Source organism: Alosa pseudoharengus, unplaced genomic scaffold, assembly GCF_046254945.1.
Source record: "Alosa pseudoharengus isolate Yale_2024_CS ecotype anadromous, Long Island Sound unplaced genomic scaffold, YU_APseudo_1.1 YU_APseudo_1.1_scf_21, whole genome shotgun sequence".
Classification (NCBI taxonomy): domain Eukaryota; kingdom Metazoa; phylum Chordata; class Actinopteri; order Clupeiformes; family Clupeidae; genus Alosa; species Alosa pseudoharengus.
The window spans coordinates 6,354,863-6,377,955 of NW_027468674.1; the positions used below are offsets into that span (position 1 = coordinate 6,354,863).

Sequence of the window (23,093 nt, forward strand, 5' to 3'; positions counted from 1 at the left end):
ATGAATGCAGACTGCATGGTGCTTGATTAATACACCTGTGTAAATGGACCTGATGAAACCCATGAATTGCATAACAGATAGAATTGATATTACCGAATGTCTTCTTGTGGGTGTGCTACTTAGTACATCATACACCTTACCACAGTCACTAAAATATTTTTGTTTTTCATTGTGCCAGTACAGTTTTGTGTGAGATAGTGAATGTCCTGTGTACTATTAGTATCTTGTAACTTGACAGTAATACACATTTATTTACTTTAGGTACCCAAACAGAATACTTCATGAAAAGTATGAGTATTGATACAAGCACTTGGGATACACCATGGGCATGGGGGCCTGCTACCTCTACTGCCATCAAGCCTGCTACCTCTACTGCCATCAAGCCTGTTCATCCAAGGCCAGCTAGAAGACCTCGGATTGATCAAGAGGAGGAGGAGGATGAAAGCGACATCTCCACAATAACACCTGATGGCTCCACCTATGGCCCAGCGCAATCAAAGAGCAATGTAATAGAATCATCACAGCCAACGAATGTGTTTTGTGTCCAGAAAGGAGGTTTAACAAACACTGAGATAAAACTTAACCTCTGGGTTGTCTGAACCTGTGGCGACTAAACCCGAGCTGTCGGTTCCAAAACACCGGTTACCAGTTAGTTCAATCAACCCTGTGTTAGATAACCTAGAGTTGTGCGCGTTCACGGCGAACTTATAAAGGCATCATCTATTGAGAGTCGAAACCATGAGTGAAACCGGCGAAACGAAGAGCACCGTATTTTTCAGAGGCGGAGTAGTCGAGGCTTACTAGGAGGAGAGAACTGTAATAATAAAAAAAGAGCAATAGGCCTACTTAAGCGTCTGCGTCCGAGACCTTGCTTGACAGAGAATAGCCTAACTGACCGTGTAAATGCATACGTTTAGGATAGCCTATTTAATGTCAAAAGCACAATTAAATAATTCACTGGACATCACGTATTGTATTGACTGCTTTGAATGATGCTTTCTTAAACTAGCCTATCTTGTCACAGATTGAGTGGGCCATAGAATTCTTGGAGAATCCCAAATGTAATTTTCTATTTTAACGCGGGTTCTGCAGCTGTGGGCCAAGTTAAACTTTTGCGCTCCATCATCGGAAGGGTGAATGTCGGAAGGCATGGGTAGCCTATTGGACACATTTCGGTGCACATTTGGACAATTGAATAAGTGATGCTGACCTGCCAGTTGGTGAAACTACACTTTAATGATCCTCGTGGGTTTGTGTCCAGGAAAACGAATGAAGTTGCGCAGGAACTGCTTTAGCGCAAGGCAAAGTTTACGCACCGACCGACAGCTTGCCGATATGCTCTGCGTCTCCAACACTACAAAAACTCCCAGTCGGAGAGCGTGTGAAGCCTATTAAAAAAATATTTTATCCCAAATGCCATCAGCATTCTTAACCAAACTTAGTGACAACATGCATACCCGGCTGAGCTGTACAGCTATATTTAAACTTATTTATTAATTTTCTATAGGCTATGTTTCCCCTTTTTTGTACTGTCCTTGTTTTAATTATATCTTCAGTGTGTCTGAGATGTTGTTTGTCCATCTGTCTGGTGAGCCAGGGACGTAGGCTAGCTAGTGATGATTGTGCTTCTTTGTCAATCGGACCTTCGTCAAAATGAAACGCCATTGTGTGACAAGTGTAAAAATAGCGGCCTGGTTGAACATGCACTGAAATAACCCAACATAATTGAACATAACCTGAACAAAACCTACCCCCTACCAGGTTAAGTTCAGAGCCTATGTTGCCATAGTTACTTACATAGCCTGATCATTTTTGAGCTTTCTGGAACTGAAATCCCAGGTTTACCGTTTACTCTGGGTTTACATACCCAGTTAAGTTCAGGGCCTATGTTACCATAGGTACTTACATAGCCTGATCATATTTGAGCTTTCTGGAACTGAAATCCCAGGGTTACCGCTAACTCTGGGTTAACATACCCAGTTAAGCCAGTAAACCTGCTTTCTGGAATACCCCACAGGACAATACAAGCCGAAACAACAACTCAGACCTTTTTCCCTAAATAATCCCACCACCATCTTACAAAGGATCTGTAGGCCAGATGTCTGCATCGTCTGGCAAAAAGAGGACATTGTTAATTCTGTGCATAGTTTGGATGTTCTTGTTTTGTGTTTGCATTATTTTAATAGACTGCAATATTACTATTTGTCAGTGTTTCACGGACCACCTAGCAAAAAAAAAAAAAAAACAGTAGACCTACTTCAACAGTATATTACACAATAGGCCTTCTCACTGAACCACCTTGCTTATTGTCTTTGCACCTTGCTTATGGTGTCAGAGGATTCATATGATTTAAACTGGCATAGGTTACATCAGTGTTGCAGAATTGTTTGAATTTACATACAAGTTGGTTCAACATTGCAAACAACTCATCTATTATATTTTACCACATCTACTTGTGGAACACTTGAGATAGCTTGCGGACCACACTTTGAGTACCACTGCTGTATGTAAATATAATAAAGTTATTTATTGAAAATTGACCTGTTTTGTATATTTGTTTTAGGAGTTTTATCAGTTTTTGTCCCTTTTAAGCTAAAGGTTTATCTTACCTTTCATATCTTCTGTCTCACAGAGGGCCATAGTCGTCATAGTCGAATGTTTAGTGCATTTTGAAGGAAGTACATTATGCCAAGGCAGACTGGTTCTAATCCTGGGTACAGGGTCATACAGACAACAGGGGTACTGGTGTTGCCCATTTTTCTAACCACATGAGCAATCCCCCTTACGAAAAATTAGTATAGGAATCTTATAGTATTTGGGACAAAATATTATAGTAATCTTATAGGAATAATTATTATAGGAATAATTGGGACATACTGTAGAAGTACTACTAATAACTCTATAATATCCTGTAACCGCTATAGTTTTTCTATAGTAGTCTTATAGTAGGCTACCTATAGTATGTCCAAATACTATAGTATGCCTATAAGATTAGGGACCGTTCGTTATTTATAAACGGGATCGCCGGAGGGATTTTGAGTGCTTCGATCAAAAGTTGCATGACCCTCCCCTGCCTGCTATATAATTTTCAACGACCCTCCAGCAGGATTTTCAAAAATGACATGACCCTCCCTGGCCAATTGTCGATGTCTTCCGCCGACGCTATTACGCGCTATGAAAACACATCATGCTACCGCCTTAAAACCAACCTCTGCTTTCTGATATTACACATCGCACTTCACCAAGATGGTGGCCATTTCAGTAGATTTACTCACTACATTGTTGTGGAAACAGTGACACAATAAGCATGGAAACTAAATGCACACTTCCTGCAACTGCATTAGCCTACTTGAAAAGTTACTCCTCTAGTAAGTATTCACATGAAATAAAACAATAAAGCATTGAGACCATTCAACATAGCACACTGGGTAATAACAAATTCAACACATGAACTTGTTGCTATGGACTCGTCTCTAGGCTTCCTCAGTCATTGTACAGCTGCCGAAGCTGAACATTATCAAAAACTCAATTTCTCAGACGAGCGTCAACTTGGGAGCTTGCTACACTCCTTCCTTCTCAAATGACTTGAAAAGGTCGTTTGCACAATTTCACAAATAATCACAGGGACCAAAAAATACCTAACATGCCAACTTTTTCCGGGTTTATCATTTTAACGTGTCTTGCCGTTTTAATATTTTCCCGTAGAATATCCCATATTACTGTAATACTCTCATAACATTAGTCCTGCATTCTGGCCTGTCTCTGTGTTGTCCTGTTGTTACCCCTTGCCCTTCCAGAGAAACAGATGTATTCAAATCATCGTTTTGCTTGCTTGAATGTGAACTCAGAGTGATGTTAACCTACAGTAGGCCTATTTAAGTTAACGACGTGGTTGTCGTGAGAGCAAGATTCATTAGCGCTTGCGGTGTTAGGCCGTAGGCTATGCCTACGTGCGCACCTGCCAGGCTACTCAGCTAGACAAAGAATTCCCCCTGTATATTCACTCCAAGTTGGCCTACCATAACTTACCAACTACACTGTAGACCATAAACTGGCTATTTATATGACCAAATGTATTTGTTCAACTTTATGAAGCAGAATTACGCACTGCGCTCGGAACGTAACACATTTTTGTTGGCAGGAGAGAGAATGACAGCGAATAACTAATTGCACTTGTTGCTGGTTACCGATAAATACTATATATTTTTTTGCAAATGTAGTGGGGTTGGATTGCTCACATTGATGCTGTCACGTCACTATCAGCCTAATTATTTGCCAATCCCCCTGATTAGCAGCTGCTTCCCAAACACCTTTAAAAGACCTGGAAGTACCGGTGAATGACTGCGCTGTAATTCTTGCTCCCCCTCCGTTGAGAATGCTCCCTGTCTAGCGTGGTAGGTCTCCTTTCTTAGCGGGTTGTGTTGGCTTTCCACACTTTGTGTTTTATGGGTTTACCTTTTGTCTTGTAGCCTCGTAACTGCTGTTTGCCTCCTCCACCACTCCTGTTGAGGGTATTCCTATTTCCTGCTAGCTCAGGTAGGCTTCTTAATGTTAGTCTACGCGACACTGTCGCTACAAGTTTAGCCTACCCGTAATGATTTTAACTATGTGTTTATAGTGCGGATCTGTGACCTCACCGTATCTGGAGCGGGTATGTAGCGCAGCATTTTTTATTACGAAGCTATCTGTAAAAATGTATCGTATATTTTAACTCTGATATGCATCTTGCAGGTGCGTGTAGCCTGGTTGACTGGAAGGCCGGACTCACAGGCGCTGCTGTTTTGTCTGATTGATTGCTGTTTGTCTCTTGTCTTGTTTGCAACTGGTGACTATTTCGTGAGTTTATTTTGTTTGTTTGTTCTGTCTTTTGTCCAGTCGCGTATTGTTAGTGTCTGCGTCTGCTTTCGTAGACTCTGTTTATTTTGGGTTTTCTTTTGGTTTCGTTGGTGAAGCTGCCTAATAATAACATCTATTGCATGAAGCTGCTTAATTATAACATCTACTGCACGTTGCCAGTGTTTCCCGTGCGCTGTGGCACGATTCGTATTTTCCTCCGTTTAATTGTTTGCATGTGATTGTGTATACTGTCGCTTTGCCTGATTTAAGCTTTGTCAGTGTTAAGTGTTGCTGTCATCAGTGTATTGTGGTTGTGTCCTCTTTGGTTTATTTACTGCTATCCTCTGGTGCCTTAATTGTTTTGTCTTTGTTTGTTTGTTTGGCAGGTCGGGGCGCTCCTAAGGGGAGGCTAGGCACCTGGTGGTGGGACCCTATCACTGCATGTTTGCTGTGCTTTATTGTGCTGTGCTGTGCCGTGCTGTGTGGTGCTGTGCTGTGCGGTGAGCTGTGCGGTTCAGTGTACTGCTTACTGCAGCCTGTGTTATAGAGAACTCACTTCACTCCGAGTGTGTGTGCACGTGTGGTTGGTGTGAATCTTGGAACACATCATCAGTAGCGTGCCTCCCTTGGGTAAGCTCCCGCCTAGCTGCACTTATTGAGTTTTGTGGACGTTTGGTCCCTCAATTGCCTAGACTCTAATGTATGATCTATAAGATCTGATTTTAAGAATTTGTCATACACAATGTTTAATAAATATATATTTTTGTATTGTCTCTAACCATTGCGAGTCTTTTAGGTTTCTCCAGCATAAGAGATCTGCAGTTCCACTTCCCCTTTTCCTTTATCATAAATAAACTTCTATTTTATTGGAATTCACGTCTGTTGCGTAGTGCATTTGAACCTGTGTGGGTATTCTATGTGAGGTTACCTTGGTATTTTCCCTGGGGGGGTAATTACAGTAGTTCCCCTGGGGTGGCGTAGTCGGGACTATTAATTGGGGTACACCTTTTCCTCCTCCCCCTTATACTGCTCTGTCACAATTTGGCGTAAGTCGGCAGGATTGCATTTGAAAAGCAAAAGACGTGGATTCCTAATTGGTTTTGTTTTTCTGTGTTTTTTTCATTGGCACCAGATGATTCAGTTTTTTTGTGCTTATATTGTCTCCTTTAATTCCTAATTGGTATTATAGGTTGGACTAATTGTGTGTAGTGTCAAGACAAAACAGCAGCAGCCTTGTGGTGGGACAAACAACAATTCTCTAAACTAATTGTGATCTAATCCCCTCTGTATTTGACTCCTCCTCTTGCTATATTGTGTGGTGGGTTGTCATAGTAGCTATGGAGGGAGAAATGCAACAACTTCGAGAGAGGGTTGCACAGCTTCAAGCTGACAATGACCGCCTGCTGCTTAACCGGGAACCACCTGTTCCTGTAGCACCTCCTGCACCTCCTGTTAATGTGTCAGCTGAAAGATTTGTTTTTATCCCTAGAGATAGAAAATGCCCAATATTTTCTGGCAGGTCTGGTATAAGTTTTGATGAGTGGGAGGAAGAGGTGCAGGCCTGCATGCGGGCCCGGCACCTTTCCCCAGCTGACCAAGCTTTCTTTCTCTTTGACCATTTAGAAGGAGAAGCCAGGGAGGAAATCAAATATCGTTCTGCTGAGGAGAGGAGGGATCCAGATAAAATTGCAGCAGTTTTACGTGAATTGTATGGTTGTTGTGAGTCCCATGTGTCATTGCAGGAGGCATTCTTTTCAAGAAGGCAACAGGACGGGGAGAGTCTACTAGAATTCTCCCTGGCATTGATGAGTTTGATTGGGAAGATCAGACAGGTTGCGCCCCATGCCATACCAAATTCAGAGGTAATGTTACGGGATCAATTTATTGAGTATGTAACTGACGGTGCACTCCGTAGGGAATTGAAACAGCTGGTGCGGCGTGAACCCACTATCACTCTATTGGAAGTTCGTAGGGAGGCCATTAGGTGGGAGCGTGAAGGCATGCCAACAACAATGAGGGGCAGGAGTCAGTCTGTCCCCTCTGCCTATGGTATAGTGTATGGAGTTCAGGGCGAGCCACGACATCCACCTCAGAGTCCCACACCAAACCCTGAACTAGTTGAACTAAAGGAGATCTTGAAACGCCAGCAGGAACAGCTTGACCTCCTCACTCGTAGTGTTGGTCTTCTCCAGGCCTCTAAACAACCCAGCAGAGCTTTCTCTGGGCCTGTCATCTGTAGAAGGTGCCAGCAGCCAGGCCACTTTGCTCGAGATTGCGAAGGCCAGAGGGTCCCTCACCGTCCTAGAGCCACTTCCTTTTCTAGTTCACCTGCTATCCAGAGGTCTAACCAGTCCAGTCAGCCACAGGAAAACTAGTACCCACCGACCTATTGAGCCGCAGTTCGGATGGGGATTTAAATGGCTCCAGTGTAGTGAAGGGAGATATAGGGACAGTACCTCAACTTATGTCATCTTGCCCACATATAAATGTTGGTATGGGGGGTGTGGAGGTGCCTTGTCTGTTAGATACAGGATCCATGGTGTCGACCATTACAGAGACTTTCTTCAGACACCATTTTGAACCGTGGGGTCAGGATCGTCTTAGACAGTGTCAATGGCTGCAGCTTCGTGCTGCTAACGGTTTAGGAATCCCATACCTTGGCTACCTAGAATTAGACGTTAAGCTTTGTAATAAGGATGTACCAGGGTGTGGAGTATTGGTTGTCAAGGATCCCTTAGGGGGTGCCATGTCTCAGGTTCCTGGGGTATTAGGGATGAACATTATAGGAAAATGCTATCATGAACTGTTCGGCCAACATGGCCCCTCCCTTTTTGAGTCACCCATTGTAGCAGAGGCCCCAGAGCCAGTGTTTGAAGCTTTGCAGCAATGTCATCAGGCTAGTAGATCTTTGGTGGCAACTGACAGGACCGTCAGAGTACGAGGGGGGAGGGCCCATCGTGTACCAGGGGGGACACTCAAGTTTATAGCCACTACCTGTTCCGGTTTAACGACTGGGGGCTCGGCTCTTTTTGAGCCTCTATCTTCTGGTTTGCCTGCTGGTCTTTTGGCATCCCCATCATTAGTTCAAGTGTCCCACGGCACAGCTTATATCCCTGTAGTCAACGTGGGAACTAATGACACCCTACTGTACCCGCGTTCTATACTGGGCAGTCTGACGGAGGTATATGTGGTTAGTCTGCCTCCAGGGGTAGCTGAAGTACGGGTAGCACATGCCTCAGTCCTGAATCCAGTAACTCCTGACCCAATTAAGTCCAAAATAGAGACCCTAGATTTGTCCGCCCTATCGGGTCAAGATCAGAGCCAGGTTCGGTCACTGCTGCTGAGTTACAGTTCAGTTTTTGCTGCTCATGAAGGGGATTTGGGTTGCACTGGCCTCATTACGCATGAGATCCCCCTAGTGGATGATGTCCCTGTCCGGCAGCGTTACCGCCGGCTGCCCCCGTCAGAATACGAAGTGGTAAAGTCTCACATCCAACAACTGTTGGAGACACAGATCATTCGAGAGAGTTGCAGCCCCTATGCGTCCCCCATCGTTCTTGTTAAGAAGAAAGATGGGAGTCCCCGCTTGTGTGTGGATTACCGCCAGTTAAATGGGAAGACTCGTAAGGATGCATTCCCGCTTCCTCGTATCGAGGAAACCTTGGATGCTCTTTCTGGGGCCTGCTGGTTCTCCACTCTTGATCTGGCGAGTGGGTACAACCAAGTCCCTGTTGCAGAGTCTGACAAGGCTAAAACGGCTTTCTGTACTCCGTTCGGTCTCTTTGAGTGGAACAGAATGCCGTTTGGGCTTTGTAATGCCCCTAGTACCTTTCAGAGACTCATGCAGCGCATGTTTGGAGACCAGCAGTGCCAGTCATTACTGCTATATTTGGATGATGTGGTAGTTTTCTCTTCTTCTGTGTCACAGCATTTGCAGCGGTTGGACGTGGTACTTGGACGCCTGCAACAGGAGGGCCTAAAAGCCAAGTTGGAGAAATGTGCGTTTTTCCAGAAAGAAGTGGGTTATCTGGGTCACGTCATCTCCAGTCAGGGCGTTTCGACTGACCCAAAGAAGGTAGAGGTGGTAGCTAATTGGCAAAGGCCTTCCCACGTCTCCGAGCTCCGCTCATTTTTGGGTTTCGCCAGCTACTATCGCCGCTTTGTGGAGGGGTTTGCCAAGCTGGCAGCCCCTTTACATAAGTTGGTGGCAGAGCTGGTAGGGACCAAATCAAGAAAGGCATCTGGCCGAAGCTTATCCTCAGCCTGGACAGAAGAGTGTGAGAACAGCTTTGAAGAACTGAAAAGCAAATTGGTTAGTGCACCTGTACTGGCGTATGCCGACTTCTCCCTGCCATTTATCCTTGAAGTCGATGCCAGCCATAGTGGGTTGGGTGCCATTCTTTCTCAGGAGCAGGGCGGGAGGGTTCGACCCATCGCATATGCTAGCCGAGGTCTGAGGCCCACTGAGCGCAACATGTCAAACTATAGCTCCATGAAGCTGGAGTTTGTTGCGCTCAAGTGGGCCATGACTGAGAAATTCCGTGAGTACCTGCTAGGCCAAAAGTGTGTAGTTTTCACGGATAATAATCCTCTCAGTCATTTGTCTACCGCCAAGCTAGGTGCCACGGAACAGCGGTGGGCGGCTCAGCTGGCTGCTTTTGACTACCAGCTGAAATACAGGTCTGGCAAAGCGAATACTAATGCTGATGCCCTCTCACGGCAGTACTTGGCCCCAGATTCTTCCTTGGTAGGTGCCCCCGGATCTGTTCTCCCTGCCTCTTTGCAACAGGCTGTGGTGGACCAACGCCCTACTCGGGTAACTCAATCTTCTATTGCTGTTCTCCCTCACCACTCTCTTTCTGAGTTACAATCTCTGCAGGAAGCTGACCCTGACATTCGGGACATTTTGGCATATTGGCGGAGGAAGGAACGTCCCACAGCAGCTGGACGGCGTCAACTGTCTCCTGGCGCGTTGGTGTTGTTGCGCCAGTGGGACCGCCTGGTTAACAAGGATGGCCTACTGTACCGTCGGATCTTCCGTCCCGATGGTAATGAGGAGGTCCTCCAGCTGGTCCTGCCTGCGGCATTGAAGTCTGTTGTTCTGGGCCAGCTCCATCAGAGTCACGGTCACCAGGGCATTGAGCGGACGAGCCAGTTGGTGCAGCAGCGTTGCTACTGGCCTGGCATGTTTTTGGAAATTAAACGTTGGTGCCAGGAGTGTGAACGTTGCCAGGTCAGTAAAAACACGCAGCCTGTGGCACATAGCTTTATGGGACACCTGCTGGCTTCTCGACCTAATGAGATTTTAGCCTTAGATTTTACCATACTGGAACCTGCCCGTAACGGGGTTGAAAATGTGCTTGTCATGACTGACGTGTTTAGCAAATATACCCTGGCCATTCCGACTAGGGACCAGCGGGCTGCGACCGTTGCTCAGGCACTCGTCACCGAGTGGTTCTACAAGTTCGGCGTCCCTAGTCGCGTTCACTCGGATCAAGGCCGTAACTTTGAGAGTGTGTTAATACAACAACTTTGCCTCTTGTATGATGTTTCAAAGTCTAGGACCACCCCCTATCATCCGGCTGGTAACGGCCAATGTGAGCGCTTCAACCGGACGCTGCACAATCTTCTCCGTGTTCTCCCCACCTCACGTAAAAGGGACTGGACTTCTTGTCTGCCACAGGTGGTGTTTTCCTATAATACCACACCACATCAGTCGACGGGTGAGACACCATATTTCCTTATGTTTGGTCAAGATCCTAAGTTACCAGTGGATTTTTTGTTGGGTAGGGTGGCTGACCCTGTGCCGGGCACAGTGCACGACTGGATAGTGGAACATCAGACTCGACTCAATCTGGCGTTTGATGGGGCCAAAAACCGTCTGGCCACTACTGCTGAACAGCGCCAGAGACGTCATGCCCCTCGGGTGAAGGACAGGCCGTTGCAAGAAGGTCAGCTTGTGTATGTCCGTAATCATGGGGTCAGGGGCCGCAATAAGATTCAAGATCTGTGGGATTCACGGTTACATCAAGTGTTGAAGGTTCCCAGGCCAGGAGGTGTGGTCTACACCATCGCACCGGTTGATGCTCTGGAGAAGGTGAAGCATATCCATCGCACTATGCTGAAGCCACATCTTGGCACAGAGCCTCCAAACAGTCCCCCTCCTCTTGTCCCTAGATGTGTGGCCTCCCAGGAAGAGGAGTCTCATGACCTCTTCATTCTGAGACCCGACGAGCCCCAGTCCCACGATCAACCTGCACCAGCCGCCTCTACTGTCCCTGATTCTGAACCACCACCCACTGCTGCTCCTCTGTCCTTGCAGCCTATCAGTCTACCAACCCTGGTTCAAGGAGGGGAAGTAACAACCACTGCCGAGTCACATGCTGATCCACCCTGGGCAGCATCCATAGGTGAGGCCCCTCTGTCGCCAACCCAATCCCGTACCAGTATGCCTGAAGTACGGAGGACGACCAGACTCAAGGCAGGTCAGCATTCCAACCTACACCACCTCCCGACACCAGCAGGGGGGGCTGCATTAGGGGCTGTTGACTCTCCCAGATCGGTGCCTTAACTTCTATGCCCTTTGTTAGTCCATCGTCGGGGCGCCGATGAAAAACCTAGGGGTAGATTGTAGTGGGGTTGGATTGCTCACATTGATGCTGTCACGTCACTATCAGCCTAATTATTTGCCAATCCCCCTGATTAGCAGCTGCTTCCCAAACACCTTTAAAAGACCTGGAAGTACCGGTGAATGACTGCGCTGTAATTCTTGCTCCCCCTCCGTTGAGAATGCTCCCTGTCTAGCGTGGTAGGTCTCCTTTCTTAGCGGGTTGTGTTGGCTTTCCACACTTTGTGTTTTATGGGTTTACCTTTTGTCTTGTAGCCTCGTAACTGCTGTTTGCCTCCTCCACCACTCCTGTTGAGGGTATTCCTATTTCCTGCTAGCTCAGGTAGGCTTCTTAATGTTAGTCTACGCGACACTGTCGCTACAAGTTTAGCCTACCCGTAATGATTTTAACTATGTGTTTATAGTGCGGATCTGTGACCTCACCGTATCTGGAGCGGGTATGTAGCGCAGCATTTTTTATTACGAAGCTATCTGTAAAAATGTATCGTATATTTTAACTCTGATATGCATCTTGCAGGTGCGTGTAGCCTGGTTGACTGGAAGGCCGGACTCACAGGCGCTGCTGTTTTGTCTGATTGATTGCTGTTTGTCTCTTGTCTTGTTTGCAACTGGTGACTATTTCGTGAGTTTATTTTGTTTGTTTGTTCTGTCTTTTGTCCAGTCGCGTATTGTTAGTGTCTGCGTCTGCTTTCGTAGACTCTGTTTATTTTGGGTTTTCTTTTGGTTTCGTTGGTGAAGCTGCCTAATAATAACATCTATTGCATGAAGCTGCTTAATTATAACATCTACTGCACGTTGCCAGTGTTTCCCGTGCGCTGTGGCACGATTCGTATTTTCCTCCGTTTAATTGTTTGCATGTGATTGTGTATACTGTCGCTTTGCCTGATTTAAGCTTTGTCAGTGTTAAGTGTTGCTGTCATCAGTGTATTGTGGTTGTGTCCTCTTTGGTTTATTTACTGCTATCCTCTGGTGCCTTAATTGTTTTGTCTTTGTTTGTTTGTTTGGCAGGTCGGGGCGCTCCTAAGGGGAGGCTAGGCACCTGGTGGTGGGACCCTATCACTGCATGTTTGCTGTGCTTTATTGTGCTGTGCTGTGCCGTGCTGTGTGGTGCTGTGCTGTGCGGTGAGCTGTGCGGTTCAGTGTACTGCTTACTGCAGCCTGTGTTATAGAGAACTCACTTCACTCCGAGTGTGTGTGCACGTGTGGTTGGTGTGAATCTTGGAACACATCATCAGTAGCGTGCCTCCCTTGGGTAAGCTCCCGCCTAGCTGCACTTATTGAGTTTTGTGGACGTTTGGTCCCTCAATTGCCTAGACTCTAATGTATGATCTATAAGATCTGATTTTAAGAATTTGTCATACACAATGTTTAATAAATATATATTTTTGTATTGTCTCTAACCATTGCGAGTCTTTTAGGTTTCTCCAGCATAAGAGATCTGCAGTTCCACTTCCCCTTTTCCTTTATCATAAATAAACTTCTATTTTATTGGAATTCACGTCTGTTGCGTAGTGCATTTGAACCTGTGTGGGTATTCTATGTGAGGTTACCTTGGTATTTTCCCTGGGGGGGTAATTACAGTAGTTCCCCTGGGGTGGCGTAGTCGGGACTATTAATTGGGGTACACCTTTTCCTCCTCCCCCTTATACTGCTCTGTCACACAAACAACAAAAACAGAAAGGATGGAGACAGCAAAGCTAGAGATGGGCAGGAACAAGGTCAATTGGTAGAAATGCTTGTCAAAACGTTAGGAGCTGGATGTGTGGATGAATGAAGCACAAGTATGCTTTATGTTAAGCATGTTTAAAGTTAGGCTACACGGTAAACTACAAGTAAACCAAAGTTAAATGTAGCTTTTTTAGGGCTGGATAAAGTTGACCAAATGGATATAGGCTGTTAGGCGTGAATAAAGTAGGCTACTTTGTTGCTCCAACCCTTCCAACGTTAATGGGGACCAATGTTGACAATTTCCGTATTTTGCGTGAGAAACCCGGGAAATCTCCCTTATTTTCATTGTTCAATGTTGACAGAGCTATGGAAAGAAAGAGAACGTTATATGGCGACAGAAATCAACAATCAAACAAGCCACTTTGATTTTTTGCTGTTTTCATTAATACAAAAGATGGGTGACCCTCCCTCCTAGACAAAAAAATGTTAGGTGACCCCTCCCCTCAACAAAGAATAAAAAGACATGACCCTCCCCTATTTTCCTCCGGTGACCAAAATACAATAAGATTACTATACTAGGCTACTTTTTCTGTCATACGTGACAGAAAACAACTTGAGTAGGCTAACCTCTGCCAGATGTCAGGCTATCAAAGCCATAGTTCTCATTACCGGAGAAGTCTTGCAGCACACATTCTCTGCTTCTGTAGGCATTCTGGTACAATTCCAGCAAAATATAGCTAGGTAGGTGTGTTTGCATTTAGATCTATATATATATATATATATGGGCATTTCTCAGATTTCGGGCCTATTTGGGTAACTGAAATTTTGAAAAATAAAATTCTACATTTTACTAATTGGTATGCATCAAGTTATCAGTCATTTTGATAGGAGTAACCTTGTGAGCTTGGTTGAGACCACAATATAAGGGAATTTATGATTTTTTGTCATTTTTCAGGTAAATGTCATTACCATCACATCATCTAATATGTACATTTTAAAGATGAAATGGTCAATCAATGATCAATCAATGATCAATTATGGTTTCACATGAAGTCTATTTTATCTTGAACTTATTAGAATTGTTGAATTTTACTTACAACATGAATTATAGTCGTTTAAGTATCTTATTTTTTGATTTTTTCACTCGACCCTGGCTTGGAATTTCATTTATTTGAAATAAATGCCATATATCACATCTGTTTTCATCCAGTGGCAATTAAGACTGTCCAACATTGTCAAAAATATCTAATTAATGTAATTTATTGTAATTTATACATAATCTATTGGCAAAAATATGCATGGTGATGGTGATGACATTGCAGTTCTGGTAATGACATTTGTTGCGGTGATGACAAATCACTGATCGTAATCTATTGCAATTAAATGTTTATAATTTAGAAACCCAAGTTGAACTGACTTTGTGAAAAAAAAAACGTATTTCTTTTAAAAAGAGTACTTTAAATGTATCTGCAAAAATGTCATCACCAACACAGTCGTCATTACCACTACATTTCAAGCTATAATGTGCTGGTAATGACTGTGCTGGTGATGACATTTATACCGAAAAACTTCCCTGAGAAGCAAAAATTATCACCATGCAAGTGTAGCTAGCTTTCTACATGTAATGTACATCATTTAAACTATTAAAATAATTTTAAAATTTCAGGAATATTCAAAAATACAGAAATACAATGCGTATGGTAATGACACATAATAAGTGTACATGCCCAAAACGAGGGATAAAGAGTAGATTTTCTTATGTTTCTGGACATCAAGGCATCAATCTTTCTGCTTGACACCCATGTATTCCACTGTGATATTAGGTGACCATGGTTACCAAATATTTTTTTGATGAAAAAACAGTAGCAAAGTGCTTTTATGTAGAGTGTGCTGGTAATGACGGCTAAACCATGGGACAGGTATACATTAAGCAAAATAAAGCAGGAAATGCATATATATGCATAATGTGTGCATGCAGTTCATTAGTTCAGATAACATTTAATTCATATGCATGATTTTTTTAATTAATTTTTGATAAATAATGTTTGAGATATGGCACAATATGTGAAAACTCTGGTTGCGGACAACACCAAAACACTGATATTGTACCATAAAACACCAATAAAATGTGTCTAAATCATGAGTAGGAGCAACCATTAAAAAAGTCTAGGCTTGTTTTTCTTTATACTAATTAGTGATGCTAAACATTATTAGATTTAATGTGTTTTTAATAGAATTACACCCTGTGGACAGAAATAGGCCCCAATTCTGGGAAATACCCATATATATATATATATATATATATATTGGGCTATGACCAAGTGGTCTTTCGATGATAGTAATCATGGAATTCAAACCATAACAATCTATTCCGATAGCATTAGCAGGCTAGGTCAGTGGCTGAACTGCATTTAGGGTGCTTACCTGTGTTGTGAAGTAAAATATCTACTAGGAAGATTGCATAGACTTTTGACTGTGTAAAGAAATAGGTCTTTATTTTAAAACGTTTCCAACTGTTTATTACTTGAAAGCAAGATGACGTTCATTGTCACAAACGTTTACCTCTTTTAGGAGAAATTTTAAGCTGACAGGCAATTGTTACCATTCTATTAAACCAACGTTCACCGACAAACAATCAGGAAGCGGTTCTTCTTCCTACTCGGATAATAGGATCAAACACATGAAGTTGTATCTCCGAAGACATTTTGTGCAACAGTTTTGACTCGAGTTTTAGCCAGGTAAAGTTGAATATGGAGCATAGCACAGACAGAATCGGATGAGGACGCACTGGAGGAAGCGTCACAGTACTGTTAGCCAATCAGAGGTGAATTCATTAGCATGTCATTAATATTCATGACTAGAGGCGAAATCCAGTCGTTCCTCCCCGCCCACCTTCCCCACCAAACTAGAACAGCATGAAACAGACGCAGGACAGCATTTATTTCACCAAAACCGGCTCACAGGACATTCATCAATACTACAGACCACTGCAAAATTAATGAAAAAATGATGAGATGAGACCTTTAACTCCATTGTATCTGTTGCAGTTCCACTAGGGGCGATCACGAATAAGTGCAAAAACAATGGGGGTCTATGGAGCTAGACGGCTAAATTTGTCTCTTTCACCTGGTTGTTGTTGAAAAATCGAAGATTTGATTGTGGTTTCTGCAAGCTCACTATGGATTATAGGTAAAAAGTTAAATGAACGAGTACTTACATCCTTTCGATTTCTTACAGGTTGGGTCGTTGTTGCCCACAACACACTAGCTTTCTGCTAATGAATGACGTCATTGACGCATTTGAAAGGCTTTTTAGAACAAATAAGTGACTCAAAAAATATAATACTCAGCGGTGTGTATTTTCTCTGTCCCCTCTTTCGCATGCAACATTCAAATTTCTGGGCAAAAAATTATATCCCGAGAAAAGTGGATTTGAGGGGTACAGCTCCATAGACCTCAATTCATTCTGCACTTATTCGTGAGCGCCCTCATGTGGAACCAGAAAAGGAACTGCAACCAGTTCAGAAACCGGAAGTTTCCCGAGAGTGGCGGTTCTCCCCTTATTAGACATTCTCTGGTAATGTTTTTACACCTGTAGGCGTTTTGTTATTAGGCGTTTTGACCCTAATTGCATGCCATAGTGCCTTCTGGTTTTTCCACCTGCTGGTTTCCTTGTGTGTGCTAGCGTTATATCTATGCCATGAGCACTGCACTACAGCCAATCGGACGAAAGACATGTAAAATATATATAGTTTTGCAAACTATAGCTGGTTTAATAAACTATTAAACTCCTGCAATAAACAAACAAAGCCCAGCCTAGGTTACTATGAGCTACCTGTCAACCTCATTTCACTGAGCTACTCCAATTCTCAATCAGCTATCAATGAGTCATGTAAACGGTACCATGATTCATGTTAACTAGGGATAAACAGGAGCGTACCTATGTTCACCGGATTCTATATGTTCCCCGGGTCCTATGTTCCCCGCTTTGTATGGGAATGGGGAACATACAAACCTTTTTTAAAAAAAGTGTCCGGGGAACACTTTTTTTAAAAAAGGTTCTATGTTCCCCGGTCTGTTATTTTTTTCCACCATCAGTGCCAAATTCCACGACAAATAGGTTACAGGCCGTTTGACGCGCATATCCTAATAGGCCTAGATGAGGAGAGATTAGGCTGTACATTTTGTTTATAGGCTTTTGTTTTTGTTACGTTTTGACAGTTTAAATAAACTAAACTAAATAAACAATAAATACAGATAATAGGTTGAATAAGATGGAGGGGATCAGCTCCCCCTCTGGTTTTTACATCCCTACCTCTGCTGAATGAATTTTATTATCGGGGGGGGGGGACAACCCTGTCAATGATTAACCAATTGAAATAACAGCCAGGTTGTGACAGTTTTCTTACACGTAGGCCTATAGGCTACATTGGCACAAACTTTCACCTGACCCGAACTGTCGGCAATCTCAAAATTCGCGAACGCACATGGACATACAATTCTGGCTGGGGAGGCTACAGTAGCCTAACGCAATTTGGGAGGGCAGCAGCCCCCAGGTCGGATTCAAACCTGGGTCCCTGTGGGCACTTGGACCCGTACATGGTATGGGCGCTGTAGCCTGTTGTGCCACTGCGTCGCCCCGTTAACCGTTTTAACACCTGGTTATCTGAAACGAAGAGAGACATTAATTTGAAAACCATCGCCAAATCCAATCTCGGTGCAATAACTTAGGCTACTGCAGGAATTTTATGCCACCTTTAAAACAACCAAAGGGGAGCTATATGAGATCAGTAGCTATGCCGGACTTCGGGCAGAGCTCAATCATTTCAACCCGACTCGTTCGTTTTAAACCAGGATGAAAACTGCTGTCCTTATATCACAATGTTTTTCTCAAAGACCTGTTGGAGAGGGATCTGGAATGTTGGTTTCGTGGCAACCAAGATGCTGTCTATTGAAAATGGAACTATATTTTTTGATGCTGAAAAACAAAGTCGAAATAAAAAAAAATTGAACAATAATGGGGTGTTTTCAGATTATTATGACCGCCGCGCAGCGAAGCGGCGGTCATATAGGTTTAGTCAGAATTTATTTTTATTTTTTTATTTTTCACATGCCCTAATTTCCGTCAATGAGTCCCGGGACACTGAAAGACCGGGGTACACGAAACTTGGTGGGCATGTAACCCCTCATGGATAGCATGGAACCATTGTTTTTCGTTTTGATCTGTAGCCCCCCCCCGCTGGACTGGACCCCCGAAAGGAGGGTAGGGCAGACACAGTTTTCTGTGAATATCTCGAAAACCGTAGGGTTTAGGAGGACCATTGTTTTTTTGTATGTTGATCTCAAGGGGCCATGTCAACCCATTCCATAACCACTCATTTCATGTATAGCGCCACCTAGTTAAACACAAAAAAGTAAAAATGAGGTGTTGTAATTGAAGGTATCTGTGACCTAACATAGTCAAAACTGCACGAAATTTGAAGTGTAGGATCATTATGACACCCTCTGTATGCACGCCAAATTTTGTGGAATTCCGTTCATGGGGGGCCACACAATAAATTAATTTATGTTACTATACACCAACTGGCCTGTAGGTGGCCGGAGACAGTTTTCTGTGAATATCTCGAGAACCGTAGGGCCTAGGAAGTCCACCTTTTTTATGTATGTTGGTCTTAAGGGGGCATGTCAACCCATCCCATTACCACTTATTTCATGTATAGCGCCACCTAGTTAAAAATTAAAAAGCAAAAAATTAGGTGTTTTCATCACAATATCTCTGGCTGACAAGGTCAAAACTGCACGAAATTAAAAGTGTAGGATCATTATGACACCCTCCGAATGCATGCCAAGTTTTGTGTACTTTCGTTCATGGGGGGCCTTACAATAAAATAATTTATGTGTACATTTAGTGACGTACACCAACAAGGATTCCCGGGACACTGAAAGACCGGGGTACACAAAACTTGGTGGGCATGTACCCCCACATGGATAGCATGGAACCGTCATTTTTCGTTTTGATCTGTAGCCCCCCCGCTGGACTGGACCCCCCGAAAGGAGGGTAGGGCAGACACAGTTCTCTGTGAATATCTTGAGAACTGTAGGGCCTAGGATGACCATTTTTTTCCGTATGTTTGCCTCCAGGGGTCATGTTAACCCATTTCATGTGCACACATGTGCACAAACAGATACACACACACACACACACATACATTCACAGTAATCATACGTATGACACATACTCACACAGTAGACATATGTACGCTTGCATGCACAGGCACATGCGCAGGCACACACACAAGCACGCACACACACACACACACACACACACACCCACACACACTCACACACACACACACCCACACACATAACATAAACATAACACAAACAATCAAGAATTTCTCAGAATTATGAACAGGCAAGATGGAGGTGGGGTTGTATAAAATAAATTTTACATGTGAAATCTATGAACTAATCATGTTTTGGTACTTGTTGTCTAGCAGATACCAGTGAGAATTGAGTGTGGATAATGCAATTTAGTGAGACAGTTAGAATCATATAGGCCTTTCAGCGTGATTTCTTTTTGTGGAAAAAATGTGCTGGACTGGGCGGCGGTCATATTTTGTACCGCTCTGCGGTACATCTAGTTTAGTTTGTGGTAGAATTGCTGTATAAAAGCAATATAGCACTCGTGATTGTGGCATTGGTAATGGATATTCCCACGGCTGTTGTTGCCTATGCCACTCGGCCTCTGGCCGAACAACACCCGTGGGAATATCCATTACCAATCCCACTCTCACTTGTGCTATATTGCTTAAATATAAAGGCAACAAATAGAACCATTAAACTCTAGTAAAAACAGTAAAATAGCTTAGGTAAGTGCATGTTGTGTGTGATGTCTGTATGCTACTGAGACCTTGAATTTCCCCTTGGGATCAATAAAGTGTCTGTATGCTACTGAGACCTTGAATTTCCCCTTGGGATCAATAAAGTATCTATCTATCTATCTATCTATCTATCTATGTATTTTATATAGGGCTGTCAATCAACAAATTTAATCTAATTAATTACATACTCTGTGATTAATTAATCTAAATAAATTGCATGCATCCATTTTTGCTATGAACATATCTTAAAAACAAGTTTGGCAATTGAGTGAATCAATGAACAGCCAAACCAACATTATAGACTTTAAAGTTCAGCGTGTCTCTTTTATTATAATTTTTCCTTTGGGTCAGGCATCAGCATAGTGCCTGGTGTCAGATTTTTAGCATGATAAATGCAAATGACTAAAGTTACCACTCACTGTCAATGACAAGTGCAGGGTAGGCTACCCTAACACCAAGGTAATGTGTAGAATACCACCTATGATTTATCCTTTTTTTAGCCATTCAAACATGTAGAATTTTATTCACATAATTACTAGGTTGTTGCCTTTTCTATCCAATAGGTGGCAGTCCTGGATAAGAAATAGCAGTTCAAGAAAATAATTTAAATAGTAGGAAGTTAGTTAGTTGGTCATAGGGTAGGTTCAGCAAAACGTTAGCAAAGTTAAAAAAGCTGGAAAGAAGCTTCCTCTGAACCTGCTTGTTCAGGTGTGGAGAGACCTGTAATGCCTTCCGGAGGGTAGTGGGGAGAACAGTCTGTGGTTGGGGTGAGAACAGTGTTTGACTGCGCCTTACGCCAGAGAGTTTCTAATGAGGAGACACAGCACTTAAAAAATCCTCCATAGAAATGCATGGGGCTAATTTGTGATGCCATTATGGCCGTTGTCTACAAATATCCCACCCCTTCCTCGGCAAATGTCATGTGACATGTGAATACATTGAGGCAATCATATGGTGTGTTGTGAAGACATTGTGCCAATCATGTGTTGTGAACTCGCCGCTGGAGCAAGATTGGTGTCGCTAAGCCTTGCGCACACGCATATCTGCCGAATAGGATGCCCGATGAGTGCCCAAAAAGCGTTGCAATATGGCCGCCGTGTGGAGGGACTTGCCCAAAAGGACTTTGCTTACGCAAGCATCGCTTGCCCTGGATGGCCTCGAAGGAGGGGAGTGAGGAACCGATGATGCGTTGGGCAGTTTTCACCGCCATCTGCAGTGCTTTCCGGTCGTGGGCAGAGCAGTTGCCATACCAAACTGTGACACAGTTAGTGAGGATGCTCTCGATGGTGTAGCGCTAGAAGTTCACCAGGATCTGGGGAGACAGGTGGACCTTCTTTAGTCTCCTCAGAAAGAAAAGACGCTGGTGAGCCTTCTTGATCAGGGTAGAGGTGTTGAGGGTCCAAGAGAGGTCCTCAGAGATGTGGACACCCAGGAACTTGAAGCTGGTGACATGCTCCACCTCAGTCCCGTTGATGAGAATGTGTGTGTGTGTGTGTGCTAGCTTTAGACTTCCTGAAGTCCACAATGAGCTCTTTGATCTTGTTGGTGTTGAGAGCCAGGTTGTTGTCAGTGTACCACGATGTAAGGTGCTGGACCTCCTTCCTGTAGGCTGTTTCATCGTGGTTGCTGATGAGACCAAACACCATAGTGTCGTCTGCAAACTTGACAATGCTGTTAGAATCTTGATTGTGTCACTTTCAGGTTCTGTTGCATTCAATAATGTGCCTGCCGAATGAATATATGTAAATGATTGTGTCGTTTTCTTTTTACTCTCAGGGTCTTTTACATTCAATAAAGGTGTACCACAGACAGTTGTTAGGAGCTACAGAGAGAAAAGAAAAACATGAGTAAAAGGAAGTGGAAAGGGGACATCACTAGCGAGAGGAAGGAATGGGAGGAGGAGGAGGAAGATCAAGCAGGACCTTCTTCTCAAGTCAAACTCACTCAAAAGGAAAAGGAACTCCAGACATCCATGTCTCGTAAGTGCACATTCACTTTGATTATATCAGGGCTTTGAACCGGTTCAAGGAACGAAAACGAAAACCGGGAACTTTTTGTATTTTACAGGGAACAGAAACGAAACCGGAAACGTTATTATTTTTTATGTTCTGGAACAGGAACACTTATTTAAAATAATGGTAACCGGTTAATACCGGTTTTATTTCGTTCCTCAAAGTTTTCGTTGCCTAATTAACTAAAAAAAAAAAAAGTCATTATTTTCCTGCGCACGTTACCATGACGGCTGAGGTTCACTTCCTGTGTGACATCACATCAGACATTCGCTGACTGAATGGAGAGAGAGCGCTGGATTACAAAGTCTCCACTCCACATCTTAAATAAGAGGTGAATTACGATCCATCGTTAATTAAAACGCTCATTCCAAACACAATATCAATAGCTATATTTGTCGACTCCACGTTAATAATGGACTAGCGACATAGGCCCAGGCGCGCCTGCAGGTGTACGTCCGTACGCACTGTGCGTACCATCAAGCTACTCAACAACAGAACATTTCCCTTGTGTGTGTGTATTCACACCAAATTGGCCTACCATACCTTCCCAAATATGCACAGTATCCCTTTAGCTGCATGCCATTGGGCTATTTACCATCTATTACGTAAAGTTAGTGAACTTCAAAATTAACGTGCACGCATTTTGTTTGAGCAGGAGAGAGAATACGCACGCAGACACGCAATAGGCTACTTGTTGTTTTCTTTTACTCGGCTATCTATATATGGTTATCAGCACACAATGTTGAGCTAATTCACTAACTCAATACTCATCATGGATATCACAAGTTTAAACAACGAAAACAGAAAGGATGGAGGCAGCAAAGCTAGGAGTTATTCCAGATGGGCAAGGTAGGCAATTGGTGTGCTTGCAGTGTTGCCAGATGCCAGCAAGGTTTTCCAGCCCAAAGCCTCGTCAAAAACCGCGAGAATGCACAAAAAACCGCCCAAATTTGCGTTTGCTTGTTTCTCATTTAAACACATTGAAATCATTAACAAGCTTTAAAATTACCCATTTTTCGACTTAGCCTATCCAATTTCAGAAACAATATTCAAACAAATGAACGCA

General features: G+C 43.5%; 1 protein-coding gene across 2 annotated transcripts in view; it reads left to right on the plus strand.

Moving 5' to 3' along the window:
• LOC143137496 (NACHT, LRR and PYD domains-containing protein 1 homolog) overlaps positions 1-23,093 on the plus strand; it is a 65,500-nt gene that overhangs the window by 11,740 nt on the left and 30,667 nt on the right. For both annotated transcript variants that reach the window (XM_076297728.1, XM_076297729.1), the window contains exons 4-5: positions 262-506; positions 21,792-21,994. In XM_076297728.1, the coding sequence (XP_076153843.1) occupies positions 21,859-21,994 (136 nt within the window). In that variant the 5' untranslated portion in view covers positions 262-506; positions 21,792-21,858. The remainder of the gene's footprint in view (positions 1-261; positions 507-21,791; positions 21,995-23,093) is intronic.